Source organism: Anomaloglossus baeobatrachus, chromosome 3 (assembly GCF_048569485.1).
Source record: "Anomaloglossus baeobatrachus isolate aAnoBae1 chromosome 3, aAnoBae1.hap1, whole genome shotgun sequence".
Taxonomy (NCBI): Eukaryota; Metazoa; Chordata; class Amphibia; order Anura; family Aromobatidae; genus Anomaloglossus; species Anomaloglossus baeobatrachus.
Window position 1 is genome coordinate 470,705,160 of NC_134355.1, and position 19,831 is coordinate 470,724,990.

Below are 19,831 nucleotides of genomic sequence, written 5' to 3' on the forward strand. Positions count from 1 at the left end.
GTTTGATGAGATGCAAATAAGTTAGAGCCTGCAAACTTCAAACAAGAGCAGGATTTATTAACAGATGCATAAATCTTACAAACCAACAAGTTATGTTGCTCAGTTAAATTTTAATACATTTTCAACATAAAAGTGTGGGTCAATTATTATTCAACCCCTAGGTTTAATATTTTGTGGAATAACCCTTGTTTGCAATTACAGCTAATAATCGTCTTTTATAAGACCTGATCAGGCCGGCACAGGTCTCTGGAGTTATCTTGGCCCACTCCTCCATGCAGATCTTCTCCAAGTTATCAAGGTTCTTTGGGTGTCTCATGTGGACTTTAATCTTGAGCTTCTTCCACAAGTTTTTAATTGGGTTAAGGTCAGGAGACTGACTAGGCCACTGCAACACCTTGATTTTTTCCCTCTTGAACCAGGCCTTGGTTTTCTTGGCTGTGTGCTTTGGGTCATTCTCTTGTTGGAAGATGAAATGACGACCCATCTTAAGATCCTTGATGGAGGAGCCGAGGTTCTTGGCCAAAATCTCCAGGTAGGCCGTGCTATCCATCTTCCCATGGATGCGGACCAGATGGCCAGGCCCCTTGGCTGAGAAACAGCCCCACAGCATGATGCTGCCACCACCATGCTTGACTATAGGGATGGTATTCTTGGGGTCGTATGCAGTGCCATCCAGTCTCCAAACGTCACGTGTGTGGTTGGCACCAAAGATCTCGATCTTGGTCTCATCAGACCAGAGAACCTTGAACCAGTCTGTCTCAGAGTCCTCCAAGTGATCATGAGCAAACTGTAGACGAGCCTTGACATGACGCTTTGAAAGTAAAGGTACCTTACGGGCTTGTCTGGAACGGAGACCATTGCGGTGGAGTACGTTACTTATGGTATTGACTGAAACCAATGTCCCCACTGCCATGAGATCTTCCCGGAGCTCCTTCCTTGTTGTCTTTGGGTTAGCCTTGACTCTTCGGACAAGCCTGGCCTCGGCACGGGTGGAAACTTTCAAAGGCTGTCCAGGCCGTGGAAGGCTAACAGTAGTTCCATAAGCCTTCCACTTCCGGATGATGCTCCCAACAGTGGAGACAGGTAGGCCCAACTCCTTGGAAAGGGTTTTGTACCCCTTGCAAGCCTTGTGACCCTCCACGATCTTGTCTCTGATGGCCTTGGAATGCTCCTTTGTCTTTCCCATGTTGACCAAGTATGAGTGCTGTTCACAAGTTTGGGGAGGGTCTTAATTACTCAGAAAAGGCTGGAAAAAGAGTTAATTAATCCAAACATGTGAAGCTCATTGTTCTTTGTGCCTGAAATACTTCTTAATACCTTAGGGGAACCAAACAGAATTCTGGTGGTTTGAGGGGTTGAATAATAAATGACCCTCTGAATAAACTTTTCACAATTTAAAAAAAAAAAAAAAAAAAAAAAAAGAAATAACATTCTTTTTTGCTGCAGTGCATTTCACACTTCCAGGCTGATCAACAGTCCAAATGTCACAATGCCAAGTTAATTCCGAATGTGTAAACCTGCTAAGTCTGCAGGGGGTTGAATACTACTTGTAGGCACTGTATATATATATATATATATATATATATATTTATTTAATATATATTTTACTCACCCTCCCCGGCGTCTTCTCTGAGCCACGATGCATTTCAGCTGGATATGCGCCCTCAAACGCACATCCAGCTGAAGCAAGGCGGGGACCGGGGTCAGCGGGCCCCTCCAACACTCCTGGCGATCATCCCGCACCTGTCTTCGGTTCACAGAGCGAATACCTGTCTCTGCCGGTTGCGAGTCCTCGCCACCTCCACGGCTCTGCTTTCCTGCTTTCCTGCAGCAGTGTGATGACCTCAACACACTGCTGCACGCTAAGTTCTGCTCTGCCCCTGCCTCCAGCACAGGAGCGGACACTGAAAGGACAGGAACAGGACAGGAAAGATGCGACCAGCTCCCACATTGGTCCAGGCCTCCAAGCTGAATGCCGCAGTCTTGGAGGAGCTCCGCGCGGCATTCCAGGCCACGATCTGCCAGTTGGCCCAGGAGCAAGAGGAGCGTGAGGCACGGGAGGAGCATGTATGTGCCTGCGACCTCCGTGAGAAGGTGAGTCTGCGGCGGGCTAGCTGGAAAGACCACGGAGTCTGGTACCAGGGTGTGGTGGATGAATTTAACTACAAGAAGGGGTGGGCCGAGGATTGGATGTTTGCTATGAACGACAAGGCAAAGTCGAAGGTCACTCTGAGGCAGCAGACTTCGGGTACTGGGGAGAGCGTGATGTTACCTATTGTAATAGTTAGATCAGGTAGGGAAGATAGGTGAGGTGGAGGAAATATGATTAGTTCAGTTTTGGCAACATTCAGCTTTAGGAAGCGAGAGGAGAAGAAGGAGGATATGGCCGATAGACACTCCAGGATTCTGGACAGCAGAGATGTGATATCTGGGCCAGAGAGGTAGATCTGAGTGTCATCAGCATATGCTGTAAGTGGTACTGGAAGCAATGGGACTTTGACTTGTCCCAGGCTAAAAATATAGATGGAGAAGAGTAAGGGTCCCAGGACAGAGCCTTGAGGGAGTCTAACAGAGAGGAGGTGGGATGAAGAGATTGTGTGGGAGTGGGAGACACTAAAAGTGCGGTTGGAAAGGTATGAAGAGATCCGAGAGAGGACAAGGTCTCTGACACCAAGGGAAGAGAGGATCTGTAATAGGAGGGAGTGGTCGACTGTGTCAAAGGTTGAGGACAGGTCTAGAAGGAGGAGTATAGAGAAGCGACTGTTATCTTTGGCAGTAAGTCAATTTTTATTTTAGTCAGGACAGTTTCAGTAGAGTGATGTGGATGGAAACCGGATTGTAGGTTGTCAAAAAGAGAGTTAAATGGGAGGTGGGAGGAAAGTTGAGCATGGACGTGCTGTTCAAAGAGTTTTGAAGCGAATCAGTGGCGTAACAATAGTTTGATGGGCCCTGGTGCAATATTTGGACCGGAGCCCCCCCTCCATGTACACCAACACTTAGGGTAAGGGAAAATGACACTGACACTCGGGGTACAGGATAATGACGCTGACACTTGGCTTTTACCCTCAGCACCCAGGTTTCCCATGATCTGAAATCCCTCTATGAGCACCCAGCTTTCCCATGTTTGGATATCCACCTTGTCCTCGTCACCCAGCTTTCCCATGCTCTGCTATACCTCTTTCCCTCAGCACCCGGCTTTCCCATATCAGAGTATGGGAAAGCTGGGTGCTGAGAGAAGATGTACAGCAGAGCATGGGAAAGCTGGGTGCTGAGAGATGTATAGCAGAGCATGGGAAAGCTGGGTGCTGAGGGAAAGAGCCTTTTTCCCTCAGCACAAAACATTCCCATCCCATGCTTGTATCTTTGTCCCCTCGTATACAGTTCTCCAAATACTGTAATGGCCCCCACATAGCCTTTCATATAGTATAAAGGGTCCCATATAACCCTTCATATATTAGAATACACCTCCATAGTCCTCCATGTATTATAATGCATTTCCCATAGTTCGTCATGTATTATAATTAACCCCATAGTCCTTCATATATTATAATTCACCCCATAGTTCACCATATATTGTACTGCACCACATAGTCCTCCATATATTATAATGCACCCCCATAGTCCTCCATGTATAAAGTAGCCCTCATAGCCCTCCAATTATTATAATGAATTTCCCTTAGTTCTCCATGTATTATAATTCACCCCATAATTCTCCATATATTATACTGCACCACATAGCCCTCCATGTTTTATAACGCACCCCCATAGTCCATCTATAAGGTAGCCTCCATAGTCCTCCATATATTATAATGTAGCCCCCATAGTTCTATATGTATTATAATGCAGGCCCATAAATTTTCATTTTGTATTATGCAGCTCCATACTCCTCCATGTATAATGCACACCTACAGTCCATGTATAAGTTGTCCTTCATGTTTATTATGCAGCCCCATAGACCTCCATGTATCATACAGCCAGCCCCCCCAGGGCCTCCATGAATCATACAGCCATTCCCCCATGCCTCCATGTGTCATGCAGCCTGCCCCGCCCAGGACCTCCATGTGTCATACAGCCAGGCCCTCCAGGGTCTCCATGTGTCATGCAGCCAGCCCCCCAGGGCCATCATGTGTCATGCAGCCAGCCCCCCCAGGGCCTCCATGTGTTTTGCAGACAGCCCCCCCAGGGCCTCCATGTGTCATGCAGCCAGCCCCCGCAGGGCCTCCATTTGTAATGCAGCCAGGCCGCCCAAGGCCTCCATGAATCATGCACCCAGCACCCCCACCAAGGCCTTCATGTGTCATGCAGCCAGCCCCCCCAGGGCCTCCATGTGTCATGCAGCCAGCCCCCCCACCAAGGCCTCCATGTGTCCTGCAGCTAGCTTCCCCGCTTACTCAATGATTGATAAAAAAACCCCCAAAAACTAAGTACTCACCTGTCTTCTCCTTCCACCGCTGCGCTGTCATCACATCTACTTGTTTCACCGCTGCTCGTCCTCACCTCTGTCCTCGTTCCCCGGTCGGCGTCCTTCCGTCCTGCGCTCTGTGCACTCAGCACAGCAGTCGCACAAGAGTGATGTCACCGCGCAGGCATGGGGGAAGACTGATGATGCATAGAGCAGCGCCGGCCGCTCTATGCAATATCATAGCAGCCGGTGCTGCCACCGCTGCCACCAGGCAGGGGGGCCCGGTGTCACCGGCGGCGACCGGGTCATATAGCGGTTGTGTGGTCTGCGGCAGAACAACGCAGCACCTCTCACAGAAAGGAGCTGGCTGCTGATCTGTCTGGCGGCCGCGGGCCCCTAGCCTCCCGGGCCCGGTCGCAATGGCGACCGCTGAGACCGCGGTAGTTACGCCCCTAAAGCGAATGGTTGCAGTGATATGGGGAGATAGCTGGCAGTAGAGGTCGGACCAAGAGGTTTCTTTAGGATGGCTGTGACTATTGCATGTTTGAAAGAAGGAGAGAAGGTACCAGAGGTTAAAAAAAAATAATACATACATATTATATATATATATACATATATATATATGTATATATATATATATATATATATATATATATATATATAGTAAGATAGCTGCCGTAGGAGAGATATGTATAACAGAGGTGATTAGGTGCTTTTCCTCTGTGATGTAAGCCAGGAAGCTAGCCACTCAAGTACATACAGTACTGAGAGCAGTGGTGGGTATACCACTGATGCAGCTGCACGGGGGCTTGGAGGTTCAGGGGGCCCATGCTGGCTGGTTAATATTGAGGGAAATCTGTCCCGTTATCTGGAGCTCGAGGCTTCGGGAGCCCTTGACCAGATTGCCCTCATCACAAGCAGTGTGCCGGGCAGGAAGTAATCCTGCAGCTCTAAATAGTGCAGGCAATGTAACACAGGAATCTTTTCTCTGCTTCCTGCCCAGCACTTTTTCTCTGATACAGGCGCATACACCTTGATGACGTCACCACTAGAGATGACCGAACCTTAGGCCCGAGGCTTAGGCTCGGAAAATGACGTGAAAATCACCAAATTGAGTATAGCGCTGTGCTCGTGTGTGAGTGATGCCCTGCATTGTGCATGCTGCAGTTAGTGAAGTCGGGTGTACATATCACAGCTTCAGACAGTGTGCACTGAGCATGATCAGGAATTGAGAAACTGTTCTTCCGATCATGTCCAGTGTACCTCTCTAAAGCTGGGATATATACACCCAACTTTAGATGAGATTCAATGTGAGCTAACACAGCCGCACCCATGCGCCAAATTTCCAGGGGCTGGTGGTGACGCTGGCTTGTGGAAATTATGTTATCACACCCAGGGTCAGCTTGTCTGGGGAAACAATGCATCATCGACTAATTAAGGCCCTAATTAGCATAGAAATGGCACACTTTATAAATAATTTTTTAAATATGCAATTTTTAATTTAACATTACACATGGCTGAATAGGCAGGGAATTTTGACATACTGCTAGGAATGCTGCTGTGTTGGAGGTCATGGGGGACCTGACAGGTACCTCTTTAAAATTAATTAGATGGTGGATGAGGATGCTAAGTTCCTCATAGCTTAATCTCCACAATTCATTATATGACCTCATAGCCTCCTCCCCCACTCCACAATTCATTATATGGCCCTTATAGTGTCCTCCTGAACCCCACAATTCATTACGTGGCTCTCATAGCGTCTTCCCGAGCCCCTCAATACATTATATCGCCCTCATAGTGTCCTCCCCACCCTACTATTCGTGATATGGCCCTGACAACCTCCTACTCACTCCACAATTCATTATATGGCCCTCACAACACTCCCCCCACCCCACAATTCATTATATGGCCCTTATAACCTCCTACCCATACTAAAATTTATCATAGAGCCCTCATAGCATCCTCTCCACCGCACAATTCATTATATGGCCCTCATAGGATCCCTTCACTCCACAATTCATTATATGGCCCTGGTTGTATCTTGTCTCTCCCACCACACAATTAATTTTGAAGCTATCAGGGACTTATGATAAATTGTCGGGGGAGGACACAGGACAGGGACTAAATGCTAGCGTGCCCGCCCCCATCGGTTGTGCGTCACAGGCAAATCGCTGCCCGTGGCGCACAACATCGCTTACACCCGTCATACTACTTACCTGCCTAGCAACATCGCTGTGACCGGCGAACCGCCTCCTTTGTAAGGGGGCGGTTCGTTCGGCATCATAGCGGCATCACTAAGCGACCGCCCAATAGAAGCGGAGGGGCAGAGATGAGCGGGACGAACATCCCGCCCACCTCCTTCCTTCCTTATTGCGTGCGGCCGCAGGTACGATGTGGTTCATCATTCCTGCGGTGTCACACATAGCGATGTGTGCTGTCGCAGGAACGACGAACAACATCGTACCTCCAGCAGCGATATTTGGGAATAGAGCAGCGTGTCAACGATCAACGATATGGTGAGTATTATCGCTCGTTAACGGTCGCTCCTGCGTGTCACACGCAACAACGTCGCTAATGAGGCCAGATGTTGGTCACGAACTCCGTGACCCCAACGACATCTCTTTAGTGATGTCGTTGCGTGTAAAGCGGCCTTTAGGCTATGTGCATTCGTAAAATTGTGCTCCAAATCCTGATGTGCAAATCCTGTGCTGCAAATTACTTAAAGATCCCTGCTCTAGTACCGACTCAACCGTTGCTCTCCGTGATTGTTCAAAAATATGTAGCAATGACGCCACGACTTCAGCACATGTGACTGCTGCAACCAATCACTGGGCTCAGCAAAACATTTTTTTCTGCTATACATAGAGCGTGTAAAATTTGTTTTATTTTTAGTGCAATAAATCTAATAGTTTATAAAAAATTAATACTTAAATTATTATGCACAACTGACAAAACATAATGTATTGCACATTTGGTATTCTTATAAGTGTCACAGCCCATACAACTTTGTGCTCGGTGATTTGTGAAAAAAAATTAAACATGATTTTATTTGCATTATTAGTTGAACTTAGAGTTCATTCTCATGCAGCAGTGTTAACTTTCTGTTGCATACAGGGTAAAATATAGGGCTGCCACTGAAAATCATGAGTCCGCTATTTTACCTCCATGTGCTTTCAATTTCATACTGACTTTATTTTTCGGTTACCATATGTATCCCAGAAAATAATTGTGACATTATTGCTTCTGGTATGTATGATGATGCATGATTCTAATAGAAAATATCTTCATATGCACAGTATCTGGGGCTGATTATGAGACTATAACTCTTAACTCCTTAATGACCTGTGATGTACATTTTCATCACTGGTTTCATGGTGTATGGATTGGGATCAGGATAGTGAGCAGTAGTTGGTTTTGATACACAGCTGCCATTTGCTTGTCACAAATCCGATCCCTATAGACGGCGAAATGTAAACGGGCGATGGCCATTATGAAGTACTGTATTATTCCAGTAGATAAAGTGGGCGAAAAAACACCTGTGTTCAACTCCGACAGGAAGTTAAAAAATAAAGTAAAAAAAAATCATTAAAAAATTATAAAAAAAAATCTAAAAGTTTAACGGGAACCTGTCATATAAAAAATACAATGAGTCTGCAGATATAAGGTTAATTTGTAGGTTAATAGTGTTCTTATGCCGTGCAGCCGTTGCACTGCACATCAACATGCAGGAAATGCCTGCCATCCATGTTGGCTACTGGCATTAATGTGAATAGTGATGAGCCATCCCCCTAGTGTTCGAGTTCAGTTCGGTTCGTCGAACGGCGGGTGTGTTCGTCGAACGTTCGACGAACGTTCGACGAACACCTTCGAACCCCCATTGAAAAAAATGGCAGGCAAACACAAACACATACAAATACATTATACATATACACATACAGTTAATAAACATTGCCATTATACTTACAGGTCCCCGCGACGCATCCTGCAGACTCTGTCTCCCGCCGCTTCTCCTTCCGATCATCGCTGTGCCCTCCCGGTAACCAGCACTGATGATAGGACCTTCCGTGACGTCATAGCATGTGACCAGTCACGTGTATATTATTTCATTGGCTACAGACTGGTCACATGGCTAGACGTCATGCTAGGTCCTGTCAGTGCATCTTTCCGGTATGCGGTGCTCTTGTACTGTAGCCTTGTAGTTCTGCAGCTGCTGTCTGGTCTCCTGCATACACTAGTGAATGGGGCATGCTGAGCCTTATAGTTCTGCTCCCACTGTCTCTCCCTCCAGCATACAGACCTGGATGCAGATGGCTGAGCCTTGTACTGGATGCAGATGGCTGAGCCTTGTAGTTCTGCAGCTGCTGTCTGCTCTCCTGCGTACATTACTAGTGGATGAAGTATGCTGAGCCTTGCAGTTCTGCTCCCCCTGCCTCTCCCTCAGCATACAGTCCTGGATGGAGGATGCTGAGTCTTGTAGTTCTGCAGCTGCTGTCTGCTCTTCTCCATACAGACAGACCACAGACAGCAGAACTATAAGGCTCAGCATACTCCATCCTGGACTGTATGCAGGAGTTTTTTGCCCCCCCCCCCCCCAAAAAAAAATTACGTGGGCTTTCCAATATTTTTGTATGCTACCCAGGTACAGCACGCAGCTACGGGCTGCCCCCAACCCCCAGCTGCCTATTTGTACCCGGCTGGGAACCAAAAATATAGGGAAGCCCTTATTTCAGGAATTTCATGAAGTAATTAAAAAAATAAATGACGTGGGCTTCGCCCAATTTTTGTGTCCAGCCCGGTACAACTAGGCAGCTGGGGATTGAAATCCGTAGCGCAGGGTGCTCAAGCTTTCTGGGCACCCCTGCTGCGAATTGCAGTCTGCAGCCTTCATAGAAGCGCCATCTTCTGGCGCTGTATCCAACTCTTCCAGCTGCCATGGTGACGGGTGGCTCGCTGAGTAATAATGGGGTTAGGGCTAGCTGTATATTATCAACTGACCCTAAGCCCGAAATTTATGGTGTCCCGCCTGACGGAATCAGCTGACACTATAAGTCGAGCGGTGATGGCAGTAAAAAGCCGGCCTCACTGCTCAACTTATAGTGTCAGCTGATTCTGTCAGGTGACCGCATCAGCTGATCATCGCCAGGTCCGAGAGAGAGAGAAGAGAGAGAGAGAGAAGAGAGAAAGAAGAGAGAGAGAAGAGAGAGAGAAGAGAGAGAAGAGAGAGAGAAGAGAGAGGAGAAAGAGAGAGAAGAGAGATAGGCGAAAGAGGGGAGAGAGAGAGCAGAGATGAGAGAGAGAGGAGAGAGAGAGAGGAGAGAGAGAGGAGAGAGAAAGGAGAGAGAGAAGAGAAAGGAGAGAGAGAGGAGAGAGAGAGAAGAGAGAGAGAAAGAGAGAGAAGAGAGAGGGAAGAGAGAGGGAGAAGAGAGAGGGAAGAGAGAGAGAGAGAGAGAGAGAGAGACACGCGGGCACTACCGCCCCCATTATCATCCCTGCACACACCCCGACACTACCGCACCCATCATCCCCGGACACAGCCCGTCAGTACCGCCCCCATCATCATCCCCACACACACCCCGACACTACCGCACATATCATCATCCCCGCACACACCCCGGAACTACCGCACTCATCATCATCCCCGCACACACCCCGGCACTACCGCACTCAACATCATCACCGCACACACCCCGGCACTACCGCACTCCTCATCATCACCGCACACACCCCGGCACTACCGCACTCATCATCACCGCACACACCCTGGCACTACCGCACTCATCATTCCCGCACACACCCCGGCAGTACCGCACTCATCATCATCACCGCACACACCCCGGCAGTACCACACTCATCATTATCTCTGCACACACCCCGGCACTACCGCACTCATCATCATCACCGCACACACAAGCACTACCACACTCATCATTATCTCCGCACACACGCAGGCACTACCTCAGTGAAGTCTCCGGTGACAGCGCGGCTCACTTCAGTTGCTGTGTGGAGCTGACAGAGAGCGATCGTGTTCTACGGCGCTCCCTGTCAGCTTGATGTAGCAGAGCTGAAAGCATCGTGTGGATTACTTTGGACCTGGAGGTGTTTGGGGATTAATAAAGTAGTAAAAGAGGAGTTTTTTTTGTCTTTTATTCCAAATAAAGGATTTTTCGTTGTGTGTGTTGATTTACTTTCACTTACAGGTTAATCATGGAAGGTATCTCGGGGAGACGCCTGTCATGATTAACCAAACCGTATTACCTCGATTGCCACCGCACCAGGGCAATTCGGGATGAGCTGGGTAGAGTCCTGGGACTGTCGCATCTAATAGATGCGGCAATTCCGGGAGGCTGCTGGCTGATATTGTTAGGGTGGTGGGCTCCCCATAACGTGGCGCTCCCCATGCTGACAATACCAGCCTCCAGCCGTGTGGCTTTATCTTGGCTGGTATCAAAATTGGGGGGAACCGCAGGTTGTTGTTTTTTTTTAATTATTTATTTATTTTATGATGCATGGTATAGACCTGCCCGCCGGCGGCTGTGATTGGTTGCAGTGAGACAGCTATCACTCAGCGTGGGGGCGGGTCTGACTGCAACCAATCGTGGGCGCCGGTGGGTGGGGAAAGCAGGGAATACCGATTGAATAATGAGCGTCGGTTCGAGTTAGCGTTCGATAATGGTTCGATCACCAAAAGCGTGGCTTTTCACAGTAGGGCTATGTGTGCACGTTGTGTTTTTGCATGTGTCCTGCGTCCCCAGCACAATCCCTTTCTCTTTCCTACTCACCGATCAGCTGCACAGCTGTCACAAAGCTCCGCCACCTTTTCCTCTTTTGAAAATGCCGGCCGCTCATTATTCCATCTCGTATTCCCTACTTCCTCCGCCCACCGGCGCCTATGATTGGTTGCAGTCAGACCCGCCCCCACGCTGAGTGACAGCTGTCTCACTGCAACTAATCACAGCCGCCGGTGGGTGGGTCTACATCGTGCAGTAAAATAAATAAATAATTTTAAAAAAAAACGACGTGCGGTCCCCTCCAATTTTGATACCAGCCAAGATAAAGCCACACGGCTGAAGGCTGGTATACTCAGGAAGGGGAGCCCCACATATGGGGAGCCCCCCAGCCTAACAATATCAGCCAGCAGCCGCCCGAAATTGCCGCATCCATTAGATGCGACAGTCCCGGGACTCTATCCAGCTCATCCCAAATTGCCCTGGTGTGGTGGCAATCGAGGTAATAAGGAGTTAATGGCAGCAGCCCATAGCTGTCACTAAGTCCTAGGTTAATCATGGCAGGCATCTCCCCGAGATACCTTCCATGATTAACCTGTAAGTTAAAGAAAATAAACACACACACCCAAAAAAAATCCTTTATTTGGAATAAAAGACAAAAACCCCTCTCTTTCACTACTTTATTAAACCCCCAAATACCCCTCCAGGTCCGACGTAATCCACAGAGGTCCCACGATGCTTTCAGCTCTGCTACATGAAGCTGACAGGAGCGGAAGTAGAACACAACCGCTCTTTATCAGCTCCACGCAGCAACTGAAGTGAGCCGCGCGATCAGCTGTGCCCTCATTCAGGTGACCCGCGGACACAACTCTCAGGTGGAGGACTGCAGCTGTGGCCGCGGGTCACCTGAGTGACGGCACAGCTGATCGCACGGCTCACTGCGGTCACTCGGGGGATTAGCGGTCATCTCTCTCTCTCTCCTCCCGACCGCAAATCTCCTTTTCCCGGCGAAACATTAAAAAAAAAAAACAAAAAAAAAAACCCCGCAAAACATTCTTTTACAGGAATCTGTTACTTTATTAGCTCACTATTTGCAACGCATCCGTCACATGCGTCACACAACGCACTGTGATGGATGCCTCACAACGAAAGTGTGAAAGCAGCCTAATGTGTGTGGGGGGCGGAGTGCGGGGTGGGTGGAGCCGAGCGGGCCCATGGCGCTGAGGACGTCAGTGCCGGGGACTGCATGGCTGGGGACAGGTGAGTGTGTGTGTGTTCAGTGTATACATGCGGAGTGCGGGGGGGTGGAGCCGAGCGAGGAAGTGTCGGGCGTCGTCCTGTCAGCCCGTAGTTCGGGCTGTTCAGTTAGGCTCCCTGCACACGTAGCAAGGGTAAATATCGGGTAACTAAGCAAAGTGATGTGTACCCTGGTTACGTGTGCAGGGAGCCTTAGCTGAGCCGTTGGTCGCAGGCTCTTTAGCGCACGCGCTGTGGTGACGATTGTCACTGTAATGACGTCATTTTGGAGCAAGACAGTCAGACAGACAGAAACAATAAGGCAATTATATATATAGATAGGGGGACCCCACACCATTTTTTTTATTTCATTATTCAAACATAATAAGCTGTCCAATAAGCTCCACGGGGTGCAATTTTATTATTTGTCGGGGGGTTGTGCAATTATACGTCTCTCTGTCTATCTGTCTGTCTATCTATAATTGTCTCTAACGCATTCATTGTAGTCCAAAAACGCTAAAAAATGCAGGTGAAAACACAAGCAAAAATGCATAGGAAATGCAACAAAACGCTTTTTTGCCACTGCGTTTTCCCTTACAAACAGATGTTTCACACGCACCCATAGCATCCGATTTGCGGATGCTGTCATTATTTCTCATGCCAAATCTGCATGAGAAAAATAAAATTGCAGATTGGCACTGCCTCACAGTATAACATGGGAGCGACAGCTATCTGATAAAACATCAGACAACACTTAGCTGTGTTATATGCTTGTGTAGTGCCCCACAGGACAGTTGGTTAACCTACTCGTTGCCGAGTCGTTGCGGGTCGGGTCAGGTGATGTCACGGGTGGCCTTGCCCGGTTCCGTTGCCCCGAGGCGTACAGTAAAAGGAAGGGAAAGTGGGGTGATTGGGAAAGTTTGTCGTGAAGCCACCTATGGTATGCGGCCATGGAGTAGCCGCCGCTGCAGAATTCCTCACCGGGGCGGGTGTTATGGCAGCCGGGATGGTGTCACTCCCCACAGGCGGAGAGGGCCCAGGTGGAATGACTAAGGTTGGCAGTCCCTTGGAAGCGCCGGAGCGCAGGGCCACCACCAGTGTTTGGAGAGAGAGAGAGTGTCCTTTTTCTAGGATGTCCCCTTCAGCAGTTAGGAACCCGGGCTGAGCGCCCTCTCCAAGCCCCGGGCCTAGTGAAGTCCAAGAGTTCCAAAAGTGTCTTGTCAGAACTATGGTCCCGACTTGTCTTTCTGTATGAGTGTGTTGCGCCTACCTCTACCCCCAATGGTGCCCACCCCCTGGCGGTTGCCCTAGCGACTGGAAAGTCCCATGACTCTATATGGCCAGCCCCCGTATGCCCTAAGACAGCTCCCCAGTTGGAAGCACCTAAAGGGTGCTTTACACACTGCAACATCACTAGCGATCGTTAGCGATGTCGTGCGCGATAGCACCCGCCCTCGTCGTTCGTGTGACATTTGGTGATCGCTGCCGTAGCGAACATTATCGTTACAGCAGCATCACACGCACATACCTTTTCAGCGACGTCACTGTGACCGCCGAACAATCCCTCCTTCAAGGGGAAGGTGCGTTCGGCGTCATAGCGACGTCACTGCGGTGTCACTAAGCAGCCACCCAATAGCAGAGGAGGGGCAGAGATGAGCGGCCGGAACATGCCGCCCACCTCCTTCCTTCCTCATTGCCGGTGGACGCAGGTAAGGAGATGTTTGTCGTTCCTGCGGTGTCACACATAGCGATGTGTGACGCCGCAGGAACGACGAACAACCAGCGGCATGTACCACCAACGATATTATGAAAAGGAGCGACGTGTCAACGATCAACGATTTTTGACGTTTTTGCGATTGTTGATCGTCACTCCTTGGTGTTACACGCTTCGATGTCGCTAATGGCGCCGGATGTGCGTCACTAACGACGTGACCCCGACGATATATCGTTAGCGATGTCGCAGCGTGTAAAGCACCCTTTACTGTATGTGAAGTGAAATGTAGTAACACCGATGGTTAAACCCCCTCACCAGAGATGGGTACCACAACTTAACTGAGGTCCAGTACCCTGTGGCAATCAGAGCCTCAGGAGCGCCACACGTGTGTGAGTGAGCCCTTAGACTAAAAGAACAAGGTCACTGGTAGGAATAAAAATAATTTCCTCCCGGCAGTGGGGATCTCAGTGCAGCTGCGTAAAGTGTCAAAATGCTATTAACCTGCAGATTGATCCAATATAAGCAGGTATTTTTACATCACAAGCTGCCTTTAAAACTTCCCCTTTTCACCTATTAAAAAAAAAAAAAATCTTATTTGTTGTAGTTGATTCCATAAAAGACTGATCTATCAAAATATGAATTATGACCTAGGATGTATATATTCATCCTAGGTTGCCTCCCTGTGGTAAATCTCGCACATGTCTGTTGATCAGATCAGCAGCCGTGCTACTAAGGCCGGCGTCTCACAGTACGATCTATCGTGCGATCGCACGAGCGATCGTACCTGCCCCCGTCGTTTGTGCGTCACGAGCAATTAGTTGTCAGTGGCGCACAAAGTTGTTAACCCCTTGTCACACGCACTTAACTTCCGGACGACCTCGCTGTGGGCGGCGAACATCCTCTTCCTGAAGGGGGAGGGACGTTCGGCGTCACAGCGACGTCACACAGTGGCCGGCCAAAAGAAGCGGAGGGGCGGAGATGAGTGGGACGTAACATCCCGCCCACCTCCTTCCTTCTGCATTGCCGGCAGGATGCAGGTAAGCTGTGTTCGTCAGTCCCGGGGTGTCACAAGGAGTGATGTGTGCTGCCTTGGGAACGACGAACAACCGGCACGCAGAAGGAGGACCTACATTTTGAGAATGAACGACGTGTCAACGAGCAACGATAAGGTGAGTATTTTTGCTCGTTCACAGTCGTTCGGTGGTGTCACATGCTACGATATGTCTAACGATGCCGGATGTGCGTCACAGAATCCGTGACACCGACGACATATCGCCCGATATATTGTAGCATGTGACGCCGGCCTAACAGGTGCGGGTGGATCGGAATTCTTTTCCAGTCTTCCAGTACAATGTGTGGTAGAATGAATGGTGTCATTTAGAAGTACAAAAGTCATTCAAAAAACAAGCCCTCATTCACAGAAAAATAAAAAAAAAAGTTATGGCTCCTGGAGGAAGGGGAGGAAAAAACGAAAATGGAAAATTGCCGGAGAGTGAAGGGGTTAAACACTGAAAAGAAAAAAAATATTGAAATGCTAGAATTGTCTTTTTTCGATCACCGCAGTCCGCAGTGCCCCTCAAATATAATAGAAACCGATAACATCCTATACACCCAAAAACCTTATGTTACCAGCAAAACCCCAAAAAACAATGGCGGTATGACGTTTTTCTCACCATTTCACCTCACCTGCATTATTTTTTTGCCTGTCAGTGCAATGGCAAAACAAATGGTGACAATGAAAACTACAACTTGCTGCACATATAACACACAACGTCCTCATACAGATCTCTGTCAACGCAAAATGGAAAATCGGGTAGAAAAAACAAAAAAGCAAAAAAATTAAAAATTTTCAGGCTTTGAAAGGGTTAATGTATTACTAATAGTAATAATAATGTTAAAATACCATGAGAATTAATAATAGCAGTGAGAGGCGGTGTGTGCAGATACACAGTGTGCTGCCGGTAATAGGTGACAGGAACCGGAGGGCGAGTGGGGCCGGCTGCCGCTGACAACCTCCCGCTTCCTGGAGACCGTGCCGTTGCTAGGGGCGCTGAGCACAACACACCGCAGCCCGGAGGTAAGGCCTGGCCGTGCTCCATCACAGCCGCGTCCCTGTATTCTGCTCTCCGTGCTGTGGTGTCTGCTGCTCGGGAACATGAGCCGGGAGGTGCTGGCGGAGCTGCGCTGGGCAGACGGCTTTGCTATTCCGGTAGCGAATGCCGAGAATAAAGCGCTGGAGGATGAGGTGAGGACTGTGTGCACTCTATACACACATACAGTATATACATACAGTATATAATATACACACCAACACATCCACATTATTTATATATATATATATATATATATATATATATATATATATTTACAACACACACACGGTGTTGCCCGGGATAGTAACTGTCTCTATGTCTGTCTCCCAGTCTCTGTCTGTGTGTCGCTGTCTGTCTCTCTGTCTTGTCTTTTTTTGTCTGTCTGTGTCTATCTCTCTGTCTGTATTTGTATCTGTCTATCTGTCTCCATCTATGTGTGTGTCTGTCTCTCTGTTTCCCAGTCTCTCTCTTTCCCCGTCTCGCTCTTTCCCGTCTCTCTCTTTCCCGTCTGTCTCTTTCCAGGTCTGTCTCTTTCCCCGTCTCGCTCTTTCCCGTCTCTCTCTTTCCCGTCTGTCTCTTTCCAGGTCTGTCTCTTTGTCGGGCTGTCTCTTTGTCGGGCTGTCTCTTTGCCCGGCTGTCTCTTTGCCCGGCTGTCTCTTTGCCCAGCTGTCTCTTTGCCCGGCTGTCTCTTTCCAGGGCTGTCTCTTTCCAGGGCTGTCTCTTTGCCCGTCTGTCTCTGTCTGACTCTTTCCCCGTCTTTCTCTGTCTGACTCTTTCCCCGTCTTTCTCTGTCTGTGTCTCTCTCTGTCTGTCTGTCTCTTTCTATCCATCTCCCCACCGACATCTTATTACCTCACACATAAGTTTCTTATACTAACAGTTTATTTTGTTCCTATAGCAACCACTGACAGTTGCTATTAATAGCCAGTAGCTCCCACCTCCATTCAGTTAAATGGAGGCAGGATTTTGGTGAATAACTGTAAAACGCGACATTACATTTTTCCCGTCAAAACATAGTCTATGACGGTCCCTGGGTCACATGGGGTGTCTGTGCAAAATTTCGTAATTGTAAATCCAACGGTGCAGATTCCTTTAGCAGACATACACACATATATACACACATACATACATTGAGCTTTATATATATTAGACTAGCTGAAGTACCCGGGCGTTCCCCAGGATAGTAACTGTCTCTCTTCGAGTTTCTGTCTGTCTCTGTCTCTCTCTCTCTCTCTCTCTGTCTCTCTCTATCTCTTTGTCTCTATCTCTGTGTCTCTCTCTTTCTCTGTGTCTGTCTGTCAGTCTCTTTCCAGGTCAGTCTCTTTCCAGGTCAGTCTCTTTCCAGGTCAGTCTCTTTCCAGGTCTGTCTCTTTCCAGGTCTGTGTCTTTTCAGGTCTGTCTCTTACCCCGGCTGTCTCTTTGCCTGGCTGTCTCTTTGCCCGGCTGTCTCTTTGCCCAGCTGTCTCTTTGCCTGGCTGTCTCTTTGCCTGGCTGTCTCTTTGCCCGGCTGTCTCTTTTCCAGGGCTGTCTCTTTTCCAGGGCTGCCTCTTTGCCAGGGCTGTCTCTTTTCCAGGGCTGTCTCTTTTCCATTGCTGTCTCTTTACCCGTCTGTCTCTTTGCCCGTCTGTCTCTGTCTGTCTTTCTGTCTTTTTCTGTCTCTCTCTATCCGTCTCCCCACCGACATCTTATTACCTCACACATAAGCTTCTTATACTAACAGTTTATTTTGTTCCTATAGCAACCACTGACAGTTGCTATTAATAGCCTCTGGCTCCCACCTCCATTCAGTTTAATGGAGACATGTTTTTTAGAGAGTAACTGTAAAGCGCGGGGTTAAATTTTCCTGTCAAAGCATAGTCTATGACGTTTCCCTGAGTCACATGGAGTGTCTGTGGAAAATTTCGTGATTGTAAATGCAACGGTGCGGATTCCTTTACGGACACACACACACACATACATACATACACTTAGCACTTAATATTGACCAGAATAATGTATGCTGACATCCACCTATATACAGTATGAGCCCACACACAGCCAAATTTCTATATAGCATGAGCCCCCACATAGCTCCATATGTCTGGATGAGCCCTTACATAGCACCCTATATACAGTATCAGCCCTGCCATAGCACTCTATACACCATACAAGTCCACACACAGCCCCCCTATATACAGTATTAGGCTATATGCGCACGCTGCATCTTGCAGTCAGATGAGCCCCCACGCTGAGTGATAGCATGTCTGACGCTTCCTATCACAGACGCCAGTGGTCAGGTCTATATCGTACAGTAAAATCAATAAAAAAAAATTGCTTATTATCCCCATATTATGATACCCAGCACAGATAAAGCCTGGCAGCTGAGAGCTGGTATTCTTAGGCTGGGGGTACCCATGGTTATTGGGCACCCCAGCCTAAAAACATCAGCCTGCAGCAGCCCTGAATTGCTGCATCCATTAGATGAGACAGTCCCGGCACTTTACCCGGCTCTTCTCAATTGCCCTGGTGTGGTGGCAGTTAGGGTAATAAGGAGTTAATGGCAGCTCACAACTGTAACTAAGCCCTAGATTAGTAATGGGGAGCGTCTATTAGAACCTCCATCACTAATCTGTAAATGAAAAGAAATAAACACAGACACCGAAATAATCCTTTATTTGGAATAAAAGCCAAAAAAAACACCCTCTTTCACCACTTTTTAACCTCCAAACAGGTTCAGGCAGTGACTGAAGTGAGCCGCTCGATCACCGGTGACGTTACTTAGGTTAGCTGGAGTCCTCCACCTGTGACCGCAAATCACCTGAGTGATGTCACTGTCTCGCAGCTCACTTCAGTCGCTGCCTGAACCTCACAGTAGGCGGTCATGTTCTATGGCCGCTCGGTGTGAATTCAAATGTAGCAGTGCTGGAAGCATCGTTGGACCTTGTGTGGATTACGTCGGACCTGCAGGGGTGTTTTGGGGGTTAATAAAGTGGTAAAAGGTGCTTTTTTGTCTTTTATTTCAAATGAAGGATTTTTAGGTGTTTGTATTTATTTACTTTCACTTACAGATTAGTGATGGGGGGGCTCATAGACACCTCCCATTACTAATCTAGGGCTTAATGGCAGCTGTGGGCTGCCATTAACTCCTTATTACCCCAGTTGCCACCGCACCAGGGCAATGGGAAGATACATGTCCAGGGCCAGAATTGGCGCATCTAATGGATGCGCCACTTCTGGGGAGGCTGCGGGCTGCTATTGTTAGGTTGGAAAGGGCCAAATAAGCACACTTCCCACCCTATTAATATCATCCCCCAGTTGACTGCTGTACCTTGGCTGGTTTCAGAAAAATGGGGGGGACCCCATGTCATTATTTTTTCTTTTTTTAAATAAAGCAAATAATTAAAAGAAAAAGCTTGGGATCCCCTCTATTTTTCATAACTAGCCAAGGTACAGCAGACAGCTGAGTGTTGAAACCCACAGCTGCTGCTGTTCCTGTGCTGGATATGAAAATTGGTAGTGACCCCATGTCATTTTTTTACCTAAAGAATAATTAAAAAAACAGCTGGCCAAGCTAGCTATTGCTTTATCTATCAAGCAATTCTGTTCTCTCTATTTTATATGTTCTTTCTCTCTATGTATCTGTATATCTATTATAGCTATCTATCAAGTCTATCCTATCATA

General features: G+C 48.1%; 1 protein-coding gene across 2 annotated transcripts in view; it reads left to right on the forward strand.

The window, feature by feature from the left end:
- Positions 1 to 16,050: 16,050 nt before the first annotated feature.
- CCDC39 (coiled-coil domain 39 molecular ruler complex subunit) overlaps positions 16,051 to 19,831 on the forward strand; it is a 137,712-nt gene continuing 133,931 nt past the window's right edge. For both annotated transcript variants that reach the window (XM_075338542.1, XM_075338543.1), the window contains exon 1: positions 16,051 to 16,322. In XM_075338542.1, the coding sequence (XP_075194657.1) occupies positions 16,233 to 16,322 (90 nt within the window). In that variant the 5' untranslated portion in view covers positions 16,051 to 16,232. The remainder of the gene's footprint in view (positions 16,323 to 19,831) is intronic.